Below are 14,063 nucleotides of genomic sequence, written 5' to 3'. Positions count from 1 at the left end.
TGTGAGGTGGTGTCTCATTGTGGTTTTGGTTTGCATGTCCCTAATGGCTAAAGAGGTTGTGCATTGTTCACATATCTATTGGCCATTTGTGTATCTTCTTTGGAGAAACGTCTTTTCAAATCCTTTGCCCATTTTGAATTGTGTTATTTCTTGCAAAGATCCATCTTTGCCTTAAAGCAAGGTTTCTCAGCTTTGGCATTATTGACAATTTGGGTTGGTTAATTCTTCGTTATGGGGGGTTTTCTTGTGCGTTGTAGCATGTTTACAGCGTCCTTAGTCTTTACCCACCAGATGTCAGTAGCACCCCCCAAGTTGTAACAATCAAAACTTTGTCCAGGGGCACCTGGCTGGCTCACTCGGCGGAGCATGCAACTCTTGATCTCAGGGTTGTAATTTCGAGCGCCACGTTAGGTGTAGAGATTACTTAAGAATAAAATCTTAGTGGCACCTGGATGGTTCAGTCATTTAAGCATCTGACTCTCGATTTTGGCTCAGGTCGTGATCTCACAGTCGTGCGATGGAGCCCTGCATTGGCTCTGGACATGGATCCTGCTTAGGATTCTCTCCCTTTTCCTCTGCACCCCCCCAACAAATAAATAAATAAATAAATAAAATCTTAAAAACAACAACAACTGTGTCCAGACACTACAAAATCACCCTTGGGGAGCGGGATACAAATTATCCCTAAGTAAAGGACCGCTGCTCCAAAAGGTCCTCCTGTGCAGCTAAGAAACACTCACGTAGAAACGTAACTGAGCTTTAGGGGAGTGCTGGAGGCAGAAGCCCGTGGGAGGGTTGAGGATGATGTAAGAAAGTGAATGGATCCTGGAGGTACGAACTGATCTTCCCAAGCCTGGTTGATGGGTTGATTAACAATAGGAGAGACAGATGTCAAGGTTACAAGTGAGAATTAGGTAACATCATGAGATAAATAATGATTCAATATAATCACACCAAAGGAGTCGTAAGTTTGTATACAAAAGTATCAAAAGTGTGGTACATCTAGATTATGGGGTTTATGAGGTGAATTTACTCTGAGCTGGTCTCTGGAAAGAGTGTCATCCCCTGATGTTCCTAGGCGTGAAGCATAAGTACCTGTTAAGTGGCCTTTCCCTGTTAGCCCTTGGCTTCATTTCTCCTGTTAGTCTCGTCTGGGGCGGGGGTGGGGGGATGTGTGCACATCTGTCTCAGACCCAGTGCTGGGTTTCAAGGAACAGTAGCCGCTGAGCTAGCTTTTTCAGTAGGGCAAATGCAAAAGTCTATCTAATAGAACCCACAGAAAGCTGAAAAGCAAGGAAAGGAACAGGAGCAGCTTGACAAGGCCTCGGAAAGGCTCATTTGCAGACATATTTACTCTAATCCCCTGATCTACTCAGTTGGCATCTCTTAGTTCTAATTTCTGAAAGAGGGAATCTGAAGATCTGAGGAACCACTGAATAGCCCAAGGCTTGGTTTCTTCATCAGGTGTCCCAACCCAATTCCCTGGGCTGGGGGCTGTATTCATAGAAGGGGTGGAGTGAGTTGAGGGCCAGATAGAGTAAAAGGAACTACCTCATAGATGCTTAAGCATTTCTACCATCTGTACAGATTCCCCACCCCACTGTTTATCTTCTCAAACGTGTTTGCCCCATTGCCGCGTGACACACATGACACGTCTCATAGGAATGGCCTTGCTATTGTTTGCCAGTAGAATACGGTTACCACCATTTACCTATGGCCCTGTGGTCTTGAGGTCAAGTATCTTTATTTCTTTTATTTAAAAAAAATTTTTTTTAACATTTATTCATTTTTGAAAGGCAGAGAGACAGAGCACAAACGGGGGAGGGGCAGAGAGAGAGGGAGACACAGAAACAGAAGCAGGCTCCAGGCTCTGAGCTATCAGCACAGAGCCTGATGCGGGACTTGAACTCATGGACCGCGAGATCATGACCTGAGCTGAAGTTGGCCACTTAATCGACTGAGCCACCCAGGCGCCCCTCTTTATTTTTTTTTAAAGTCATCGCTGTACCCAGTATGGGGCTTGAACTCACAACTCTGAGATCAAGGGTCACGTGCTCTACCACCTGAGCCAGCCAGGCACCCCAGGCATCTTGACTTTAAAAGGTGGATGTGGGATGGGGGGCAGATTATCCATAATGTTTTCTATTGAATAACGACATTGTAGGCGGGTGTCATTGAAACTAAGGTGAACTATTTTAACACGAAAAATATATCTGTTGGGGAGCGCTGTCTGCATCCCCTTCATCCCAATCCTCCCCCTTTGGTGTCACAGTTGGGAATAAAGACTACTAAGCTGTTGAGAGACCGTACCTCCTTCCCACTGGTTAATAAAGTGATGCCCTGCCTTCACAGCCTATTAATTAAGAAGGTAATCAGTGCATGCTTCAAGTTTGCTATTTGAAACTCAAAGGCAATAAAATCAGAACACTACTCAGATTTTTTTCTCTTCAAGAAATGAATAACAAATTAGGGCCACAGAGCTAGAGTAATCACATTTTGAATGATTTCTCCTGAGCATGTCTTTAATAACCTGTATGTGTGGATAAGAAGAACAAAGAAAGGTAAAGTTAATTATCTAGGAAAAGCTTCATCAAGGAGTTTTGGTCACGTTAGCCCAGGGTTTCTCAACCTCGGTATTGATGATATTGGGGGCCAGACAATTCCTCATTGTGGGGAGCAATCCTGTGCATATAGTGGGTTGTTCAGCAACATCGCTGGTCTCTAGCCAGTACCCCTGGTCTCTACAGTATAGCCTAGTAGCACCGCCCCACCCAAGTCTTGACAACCAAAAATGTTTCCAGACATGGTGACATGTTCTCTGTGGGGCAAAGTCATCCTGGATTGAGAACTAATGAATTAATCATATACGTTCTTCTTACTCCCCATTCCTCTGGGGTCCCTCTAGGGTTTGTTGTTGTTGGTTTGTCTTTTTTTTTTTTTTTAATTTTTAACTTTACAGAAGGAGAGAGAGGGGGTGGAGGAGAAGGGCAGAGGAAGAGAGAGGATCCCAAGCAGGCTGCACACTCAGCACAGAGCCCGACTCAGGGGTCAATCTCACAACCCCAAGATCACGACCTGAACGGAAATCAAAAGTCAGATGCACAACCAAGTGAGCGACTCAGCCTCCGAGTTGGTTGTTTTAAACCCTTAGAACCAAACGTTTTATACCAGCGCCATCTACACTTTTCCAGGGAATGGTTTGAAAAGAAATTGGCTGGATCAAAATTACTTGTCAAAGTGACAAGAAGAGCTCTTTCCATTTCTGAATTGAAGAGTAGCAAACAAAAAGAACAAAGGAAGGAGGTCTAAGAAAGGTATATATGTAAAACACTCAGCTAAACACTTATATTTAATCCCTATGGAACCCTCAGGGGCATAATTAGTCTTATTTTATTGGTGAGGAAACTGAGGTTTAGAGAAGTTACATAATTTGCTCAAGAACGCAGTTTGTAATTTGGTAGTGGAACTACAAGCCTGATGGCAAATTTGTTCCCATCTGCAGATTGCCTCAGTACGTGCACTTAAAGTGTTAGACATCTCATAAAGCAAGGTGACCGATTTTTATCTTTTTAAAAAGAAATACAGCTTTTGGGGTGCCTGGCTGCCTCAGTCAGTAGAGCATGTGACTCTAGATCTCAGGGCTGTGAGTTCCAACCCCACACTGGGCATGAAGTCTACTTTAAAAAAAAGTAAAAAAATTGTAAATACAGCTTGTATTATCAATAGTTTTTAACATATGCAGAATTAGACAAAACAGTATCTCCCCATTTGTGCTGTTCATGTACTTGTCGTGCAGCTTCAATAACAATCAGCCCACTACTAATATTGTTTCATGCAGAGCTTCTCAACCTTGGCATTGACATTTTGGGCAGATCGTTGTACACACACGAGACAAGGGGAAGCTAAAGCTGAGTTCTGACTGACTTGACTGGTAAAAGTACATTGAGTCGCTTTGGGATTCAGAAAGTTTATTACTTAGTGAAAGATATGTACCATCGGTGCCAGCTTTCCGTGGTCCTTGTCTCCTATGCCAAGGACAGCAGGGCAACAAAAGAGGCCAGATGACCTCTAGACTCCTGCTGCTGAGGAGCCCATTGTAGATGGCAACTAACCGGTTTTCTACTCCGCAGGGCTGATGCGGAGGGGGACAGGGCCAGAAGCCCCATATCTCAGCAGAACTCAAGAGGCAGTTAGGAACTGCTTCCTGGGGGTCTGTCAGCGGGAGATAGGGACAGGCAGGAGGTGGCCTCCTAGCAGCTCCTAACAGGCCTCCCACCTCTCACGGTCTGCCTCTGCCGACTGACGGACACTCAGATGAGCCGCAGTTCAAGTCTTTGCCAGCGCTAGCCATGTGGACACATTCAATGTTGTCAGGCAGGGTGTCAGCGCAGACCCATTCCCCCACGTTGGAGGGCTATTTCTGTGCATTGTAGGATGTTTAGCACTAAATGCCTGGAGCATCACCGGCCCCCCCCCCCCCACCCACACACACACGTGGTCAAGAAAAATATCTCCAGACATCACTAAATGTACGCTGGGGGGACAAAGTTGCAGCCAGTTGAGAAGCTGTCATCTAGAGCCCTATCCACTCCCCACACCCACACAATATAATTCATCTGCAAATACTTCAGTGCATATTTCTAAAATAAAGTTTAAAAAAACCATAAACATGGGGCACCTGTGTGGCTCAGTCGGTTGGGCATCCAGCTTTGGCTCAGGTCATGATCCCATGGTCTGTGGGTTTGAGCCCCACATCGGGCTCTGTGCTGATGGCTCAGAGACTGGACCCTGCTTCGGATTCTGTGTCTCCTTCTCTCTGTCCCCTCTCTCCACTCGGACTCTGTCTCTCTGTCTCAAAAAAGTAAATAAACATTAAAAAAATTTTAAAAACCCATAAACATGATATCAGTATCATACCTGAAACATTTACTAATAATCCTACTACAGCATCCAGAAACTGTCCAAATTTCTCATTGTCTCATGCACGTTGTAATTTTTTTTACAGTGTTTTGAATTGCGATCCTAGTAATACGGGGTTTACATTGCAATTGATGGCTGTGTCTTTTAGATCTTGTTTAATCCTTAGGTTTCTTGCAATTTTTTGGTTGCAGCAACTAAGTTTGTCCTATAGAGCTTCCTACAATCTGGATTTTGCTGATTGCATCCCTGTGGTGTTAATGTACTCCTTTATCCCTTCTTTATTTCCCATAAATTGGTCTTGGATCAAGAGGTGTGATCAAAAGCAGGTTCTATTTACTTGGGAAACTACTTGATAGGTGGTGTGTGTGTCTCTCTCTGGAGTGTATGACATTGGCGGTTGTCTGTCTTTTTGTCATGCTGGCAGTTGTTGATGCCCCATGCCTAGATCCACTCATTCATGAGGGGTTTGAAAACAGGGAGAGTCTAATGCGTTACCTTCTTCATTACCTCCATACTTTCATTACTCATTCTAAGACGATCTGTTTCTCCTTACTACTTGGTCACTCAGAAGTACGTTTGTATAGAAAAGGTAAGATAAATGCCTGATTCTTTCCCTCTGGCTTCCAGTTTTCAAAATAATGCCTGTGACCCGTTGCAGCTGCCGATGCAGACAACTGACGTCTTTGGTTTGTTTGGGACTCTGTTCTATAGTATTATGAACTGGTGGATTTAAACACAGTTGATGGATTTCAATACATTGCACTTCTCATCCTTAACGATGCTTCAACTTTTCATCTTAGGCAGGCAAGAGTGTTTCCAAGTTGACTCCTGAGTCCTTTGGACAATTTCTGTTGTTTTTGAAAACGGGATAGTAAAACGCATACATTCACCTCTGTATTTTTATCTTCAGTTTTGCTCTACAACAGTGTTGCTCAAAGTCAAGTTGAGGGCCTACCCTGGCCTACTGATTAGAATCTCTGGGAGTGCGGCCTGGGAAAGCAGTTTAACAAACTCTCTGGGTGATTCTTATGCACATTAAAGTATGAGAACCTCTGCTCTAAAGAACTGACCTTAGAGCCTTGGGGTCACCTTTGTCACTTAAGATCTCTCGCCCTTCAGGAATTTCTTGGATGTCAACAGAGGGTACAATCAATCATCCTTGAGGGTTATTTCCTACATTTTTGAAATAACCTAAAGCCAACTGATAGTTTGATAGGTGAAGAGTAATTCTGGAAATCTGGTTAATACCACTTTGGATAAAAAAAATACTGATTTGGTTATATAAAAACTCTTTGTCTTTTTAAGATTTTAAATAATCTCTGTACCCAACATGGGGCTCGAACTCACAACCCTGAGATCAAGAGTTGCATGCTCTACAGCCCCCAAAACTGATTTTCAGAAGTGGCGTTATAAAATTTCTGTGATGCAACTTCCGGAAGATTTATTCCAAAAACGTTCTGAGCAAGGGTAGTATTTTACATGCTAGGGACTGCCATGGTTTAATGCTGATGGTTTTGTTTCTTTTGAATTCCTACACTTGAATGGTGTGGTGAGGTTCTCCAGGCTACTTTGAGGAAATAAAGGACTATCTTTCTTTCAAAGTGTGCTTATCTCATGCTTGCTTACTTACTTACCGAAGAGTATTTCTTCTGGTAGCCAGAGTGGGCTTCAGTGGAAGCACATTGACTGTCTACACTTACTGTCAAGCGCCATTAGGGAGTCATTCCACAGAGCCCCTCCCCTGGCACTGAAGTAGAGTAGGTGTTTCAAACGATTGCTTTTGGACACAGTGAAGGTTTTTACGTGGCCGCCTTCTTGGGATACATACATTAATAGGGTTTATTGTTTTCGATGCAAACAAAGCAGACATTCTTGGCAAAAAGTGAGTCCAATAGTTGAGCATCAAAACCTATGTCTTAATAAAGTCTCTCATCATCTCTGCTTCACTTCGTCTCTGTGGCTCTAAACCTTTTTTGTTGTTGTTCTGCATTTTTAAAGTCTGTTTTTTTAATGTTCATTTATTTTTGAGAGAGACAGAGAGAGCACAAGCAGGGGATGGGGAGAGAGAGAAAGAGAGGGAGACACAGAATCTGAGGCAGGCTGCAGGCTCCGTCTGAGCTGTGAGCTGTCAGCACAGAGCCCGATGTGGGGCTCGAACCCGCAAACCACAAGATCATGACCTGAGGCCCAAGTCGGACACTTAACCGACATAGCCACCCAGGCACCCCCATTCTGTATTTTTAAAAGTCCTGATGCTGCAACCCACCCCTGTGAGGCCAGAATCTCCCGGGTGTGGGGACCAGGTTTCTGTAGTTTTGAAAGCTCCCCAGCTGATTGTCATGTGCAACTGAGGCTGAGAACTTTACGAAGTAAATCAGAGAGGATGAGAAACTTGATTAACACACGAAATGAGGCTCCTAAAGTGTCAGGCTCTCTTTTTTCAAGAATAAGACAGCGGAGACGGGGCGCGCCTGGGTGGCTCAGTCGATTAAGCATTCGCCTTTGCCTCGGGTCATGATCGCATGGATTTTTGAGTTCGAGTCCCGCATAGGGCTCTCTGCCATTGGTGCAGAGCCCACTTTGGATCCTCTGTCTCTCTCTCTCTCAAAAATAAATATTTAAAAAAAGAATAAGATAGTGGGTATACTTGTAGGCTGTTGGAAAGATTATTTCTCACTGCCACCACCTGATACTATTCAGACATTTACATTTCACCCACGGAGAAGATAACCTGGCGGGCGCACTTCTGTTTGTATTATGGAGGAAGAACCCGCCGGATGCTACTTTGGGGAAGATTTATTAGAGCATGTGGAGACATCGTGAATGAGTGTTTCCTGATGGCATCCTCCACTGGCACCTGCTGAATGAGTCAAATATGAGATTCATCGGGGCTTAAAAGGTTTTATCTGGTTAGGTTGTATCGTTCAATGTCAAACTAAGTGAAAAGCTCTCAACATGAAGGCTAGCCAAGGAGAGCAAATTGAGCAGAGCGCGGGAAATGTTGAGCTACAGCCACGGCCCACGATGAACACAGGCCCACGATGAACACAGGCTTTGAAGTCCGACAGACCTGAGTTTGAAACTCAGCTCTGCCACTGACCAGCTCTGTGACCTTGGGAAAATTACTTAACCTCTCTATGCACTGACTCTTACCTGCAAACCTGGCACAGTGCCTGTGCGTGACACAGAGCAGGGGGTTACAAATTACCATGTTTTTAAATTATAGGCAGTGTATTGTTCAAATATCTGCACGTGAAATAGCCCGTCTGATTCATGCTCAGGAATGTGTGGTAGGCAGAATAATAGCCCCCGAAAGATGTCTACATTCTATTTCCCGGAACCTGGGAACCTGTAACTATGTCACTCAACATGGCAAAAGGGATTTCGCAGATGTGATTAAGTTAAAGATCTTGAGATGGCAGAGATTATCCTGGATTATCCGAATGCCTAATGGAATCGCAACGGTATTTTCAAGTGAAAGGGGCAGGCAAGAGAGTTAGAGAAGGTTGGCTATTGAAGCAGAGGCTGGGCTGATGCGGTGCTGGCTTGGGAGATGGAAGGCACAGGGCTGTGAGCCAAGGAATGCAGGCAGCTCTAGAAGATGGAAGAGGCAAGGAAACAGATTTTTCCCCTAGAGCCTCCAGAAGAAATGCAGTCTTGCTGATACACGGATTTTAGCCTGCTGAGTTCCGTCAAGACTTCTGACCTCCAGAACTAAGATAAGACATTTGTGTTGTTTCAAGCTACGACGTTTGTAGTACATTGCTACAAACAGCAACAGGAAACTACTACAGAAGATAAAACCAAATCTCTCTTTTTTTTAAGATCTTATTTTTAAGTAATCTCTCCATCCAACGTAGGGCCCTAACTCACAACTCCAAGATCGAGTCCTACGCTCCACTGACTGAGCCAGGCAGGTGCCCCCAAACCGAATCTCTCTTTGAGCATTCAAAGATGCTGGGGGCAGATTTTGCAAGATGAAGAGTTCACTCTTGGGTCCGTGCCATTCAAAATCAGTATAAAGTGCAAGGATTGTAACAACGGTCTACCTGTGAATGAGTGCCCATCATCGTGGCACCAGGTGGCCTTGATCACTCACTTGCCAGTCAGGCACGTTTGGATCACGTTCACAAGGCCCCAGGCACAATCCTCAGGACACAGCAGTATTTGCTGCTGTACTGGGAAACCGCATCTGGTGGCGATGCAAGAAGGAAGCAAACTGGTTTCAGCATATCAGGAGCCAAGAAAGACAACCCTTTAGGAGTATCAGAGGAAGTATAAATTTGGTCAAGACAATTTGATAATAGTATTGAAAAACATACACAAAAAGCCTTGACAATGCAAGTAGCCCGACTCAGCAATTCTACTTGTCGGAAAATTTATGGAAAAACTGCATTAGTATGCACATCCTTCACCTGCATACAAAAAAAAAAAAATCCTTCCATGGTTGCCGTAATTACTTCTAGAATAACACTTGGGGAGACTGACGGGCGTGTGGTAGTAAGTCCACTTACGCTCCGTAGGTAATTAAGACTGGCAGGTGTTTGTACTGACCACAGCTTGGTCTAGACTTGACCGTGTGTTAGATTAACCTTGGTGGTCCTTGAGCCACCTTTTCTACATTTGATCTTTTTCACGATACTCACCAAAATGGTGATTGTGACTAACACTTGCAATGCGAAGTCAGTGCCTACCCTTGAACATTTATCATAAACTATCATCCAATTTTGTGGCTCAAATGAAAACTTTCCTATGTGTAATTGAGCCATTAAGTGGTGAAAATTACCTGTATTTTTACTTATCCACTGACATTCAGATAATATATTTGACATGCAAAAGTTGTGAATCCAAATTGTGCTCAAATCCAAGGGAGGAGTCTTTATTCATTTTTTTCCTGTTGTGTCTGTTTCAGCCACATGTCTGGACCCAAACCCCATCACGGAGAGACCAAAATTTACACAATATTCTTGAGTATGATGGCGGCTGCATTTGGAGTTTTGATTAAACTGCACTACATGTGTGATTATTACTTGTAAACAGATGATTAGATATTAATTAGACAATAAGTGATTGTAAAGCACTTAGAAAGTAAAAGTGTTTATAAATACCACCAAGTAATAGCAACAATAATTCTTTACTGACTACACAGCTGCTAATGTCAATAAGAATGATTTATTCCAGCTAGGGCAACTTTAATTTATTTAAAAAAGCCCTGCTATCCTATCTGTTTTGCTATAGCAAAACAAAATGTACTTTATTTATAACTGATTTGATCACCAGCATTTAGATAAACACATCTCATATAGATAAAAACAAATTACCTCTTTTAGGACCTTCTCAAACACAGCCGCAGCCACTATGGCATGGCGTCTTTGAATGCTAAGAAATGGAGCTCCTGACTGGTCATTTCTGACTTATGTCTCATGTTTATATCTTTTAAATGTAAGATGTAAGATGACATCTCATTGGTGGCATTTTCATTCATGCAGGAGGTTAGTCATGTTGGGTCTGTGCAATTGTTCCCCAGCACCTTAAAGCAGTGCTTAATCTTGGGGTGCCTGGGTGTCTCAGTTGGTTGAGTGTCCGACTCTTGATTTCCACTCAGGTCATGATCCCAGGGTCATGGGATTGAGCCCAGCGTTGGGGTTAGCGTGGAACCTGCTTAGGATTCTCTCTCCCCATCAGCTGCTGGGTGGCTCAGTTGGTTAAGTGTCTGACTTTGGCTCAGGTCATGATCTCACGTTTCGTGGGTTTGAGCCCCACATCTGGCTCTATACTGACATCTCGGAACTTTGAACCTGCCTTGATTCTGTGTCTCCCTCTCTCTCTGCCCCTCCTCCACTCACACACATGCGCTCTCTCTCTCTCTCTTTCAAAAAAAAAAAATAAATAAACATTATAAAATTTTAAAACAGGATTCTCTCTCCCCATCTGCCCCTCTCCCCCACTCACACACTCTCTCTCTAAAATAAAAAATTTAAAAATTCAAAATAAAAAAAAAAACAGTGCTTAGACTCAATAAATTTTGGTCAAACGAATGGGTGAAAGTTAATTCTTTTCTGATTATGACAGAAGCCCCAAAAGGAAGAAAGTCCCTGTTAAGGATAAAATAAAGCACCTTCATTCTATCTTCTTGATTTTGTTTTTCAAAAAGTAAGTTTTGAAGCTCTGACTACTTGTTATGTCTGACCATTATTTTTTCCCCCCTAATGGCCTTTATCGGCCTGGCTCTTGACCCACTGGTGAATCTGGCAATGCCTCTGTGTTTATTTCTCTGTCATAATTAAATGCAAGCACCTACAATGAGTCCAGGTCCATGGTTTTAGAGATAGGAAGTGAAGTGAATGAATTTAAGTGAAGAGTGCTTCATGTTACATGAATTCAATAGGAAAGCGGTGAAGGGGCTATTTTGGATGATGAAATATGCATGAGTCAGCTCAGCAGCATTGTTAACAAAGCAAATATAACTACATCAAAAAGGGAGACAGTGTAGTGTAGTGGAAAACAGAGTTGAACTTTGATTCAAGAGACCTGGATTCAGGTGATAGTTTGTCCCCCTTACTGTGTGACCCTACTCAAGTCACTTAACCTCTCTGATTCTGTTTGCTCATTTGAAAATTTTCAGTATGAAAACTTGTCTATCTCAGAGTGCTATTATGATATAATTTAATGTGGAAAAGCACCAAGTGAGGGGTGAAATGCTTTACAATGGAAAACATTTTTATTACCACAATTTTCCCGAAGTAGGTGAAAAGGATTTATATGTGGGTTTCATTACTTAGTATGGTTGAATTTTTTGCTCGACTAGGTCAGGTTTCAGGCCCAAACCATAAGCCACATGTGGAAAACTGAGTAAGGGGCTCCAAATAGAGCCATGAATGTAACAAAATTCCATAGAAGGTCATAATAGTTTCCGGGAAACACTAAATTCTGTCCACTTTATGTTGCTCTTTCAATCTCCTTTCTTTAATAAGCTCCTTGCTTGGTAGATCTGAGGCAATGAGAAAAAATGAATGAGAAAGAAAAAGGGAAGGTGGAAGAAACAGTGAAGTCACGACTGATGGTAAGGAGGAGGGATTTCAGAGGAAGGAGGTTTCTTTTTTTTTTAAATTTTTTTGTTAATGTTTATTTTTTAAGGAGAGAGAGACACAGAGTGTGAGTGGGGGAGGGGCAGAGAGAGAGGGAGACACAAAATCCGAAGCAGGCTCCAGGCTCTGAGCCATCAGCACAGAGCCTGATGCGGGGCTTGAACCCACCAACCATGAGATCACGACCTGGGCCGAAGTCGGATGTTTGACTGAGCCACCCAGGCGCCCCTGGAAGGGGGTTTTACATACGGCATTCTTGATAAATAGTAGGAGCAGTATAATATATGGAGGGACATACAGACTGTAGCTAAATAATTTAAAATTACCACTACGGTTGAGCTAACATTTTTATACAATGGACATAAAATTTTCTAAAGGGAGGACTAAAGATTGGAAAATAAAAAAGGTAAAGAAAAGACGTTTTGAAAGAAGAAGACTCTTAAGTGTAAGGCCTACTTCAAAAACACAGGCGAACAGACATTTCCATATGGTGTTATGGCTCATTTTTATCCATATGAGTATATAAGACATTTTGCCATAAGAAACAGATATTAACTTTACGATGGGGCGCTGAAATAGTCTTAATTGGAGATGTCCCAGGAGCAGATCCTGAGACAAAGATTCAAGTTCCAGCAGTTTGTTTGGGAAGTGAGCCCAGGAAACAGCGGCAGCAGTGTGGGCAAGCAAGACGAGGGAATAAAGCCGGGCGATGGCGGGAGCACTGTCAAGCCAGCCACACCATGGCAAGTGGAACTGAATCCCACTGGGGACCTCTGTCCACGGGGAGCACACGATTTGGAGTCATCCCACTTGAGGGCTGAGCCCACGGGGGTGTTTAGACTTTTGCTCCTGTCAGTCACTGCTTGAGAGCTCTTAGGGATTTGGGCTGTTAATTTCCCAGCCCCTCAGCTCTGCCTCCCCGGGGCTGCTGTTGGGGGGTCTCCCATGGCCAGAGCAAGCCCTCACACAGAGATGCAGTTGAGAGCAGGTGGCAGCGGGCCGGCCGTTGTCCACCACAGTGAGGCCTGGGGGGATCGGGCTCACACGGGCTCCTGCTCTAAAGAGATAATTTTAGTTCTTCCCTGCAGATCTTTGGGAATGGACTTTCAACAATATGATGTTGTTCAAGGGCATACCGCTTGTAGGAAGAATAATGTCATTTTGTAGGTCTCTTCTAAGCTGAAGTCTCTGCAGGTTGGTCTCCTCGTCTGCAGAGGGGGGCCCCTGTTGCTATCTGCTCAGCTGTTGTGGGACTTACAAGTAGCCCAGGATAAGTACCCAGCACAGTGCTAGGAATGTAAGAGGTACTCAATAAATGGGGGAGATAACGACGGCTGTGCATGTGAGCGGCAGCGCCGATGTGCCGAGCTCTCACTGAAGCCGTGCCCTGCTCGCGCAGGGTACAGGACTCAGGACCCCTGGCCCCAAATGCTCCCTGGAGATTTTCTGGACAGCCTGCCTCCAACACGATGCCTCTACTTATCCTAACTGGAGAGGACTCTCCCAGCTTGTTCCTCGCTTTTAGCTTTCTTGTTTCCTTTCACTGAGTCCCTGCCTCTTTGTGTATGTTCATGTGCCAATGTCTGTCTGCTTCACCCCGACCCCATACCCAGCCCTTCATACCGTTGGGGAGGAGGGGTGATGTTCATTCTTTTCCTGACTAAAAGGGTAATAGATGTTCATCTTTTACATACTTGTTATAGATACGAAGATACAAAAAAGAAAGCAAATATCGCCCCTGATCCCACAGCTTAAAGATGTCACTTTTCACATCTTGGTGTACTTCCCTGTGGGACTTTTCTCTAGGCATGTACATATCTTTTGGTATCTTATTTTGTGGTCTGCTTTTTTTGGTGATGTAATGTTAACATGTAGCCATAGCATTAGAATGGCTTCAAAAACATGACCGCTAACGCATGTATAACACTATATGAATGTATTTTGTTTTAACCATTACTCCTATTGCTGTAAGTTCTATTTTTTTTTGCCTGTTATAAGTAATTCTGAATTAAGCGTCTTTGTACATAATTATTCGTGTGCTCCTCTGATTATTTC

At 43.6% G+C, this 14,063-nt stretch overlaps 1 protein-coding gene across 10 annotated transcripts in view; it reads left to right on the top strand.

Annotated features, from left to right (window-relative positions):
* The window catches only part of PCYT1B (phosphate cytidylyltransferase 1B, choline), a 133,095-nt gene that overhangs the window by 17,209 nt on the left and 101,823 nt on the right, over nucleotides 1-14,063 (top strand). The window contains exon 1 of one of the 10 annotated variants that reach the window (XM_053202185.1): nucleotides 11,857-11,983. The exons of 8 other annotated variants lie outside the window; for them this stretch is intronic. In XM_053202185.1, coding sequence (XP_053058160.1) covers nucleotides 11,930-11,983 — 54 coding nt within the window. In that variant the 5' untranslated portion in view covers nucleotides 11,857-11,929. Of the gene's footprint in view, nucleotides 1-11,856; nucleotides 11,984-14,063 lie in introns of those variants that run through there. One more of the 10 variants, XM_053202190.1, reaches the window with a different exon arrangement.

Source organism: Acinonyx jubatus, chromosome X, assembly GCF_027475565.1.
Source record: "Acinonyx jubatus isolate Ajub_Pintada_27869175 chromosome X, VMU_Ajub_asm_v1.0, whole genome shotgun sequence".
In the NCBI taxonomy this organism is placed as follows: domain Eukaryota; kingdom Metazoa; phylum Chordata; class Mammalia; order Carnivora; family Felidae; genus Acinonyx; species Acinonyx jubatus.
The sequence above is the reverse complement of the archived record's forward strand: the minus strand, read 5'-3'. Positions and strand labels throughout refer to the sequence as shown.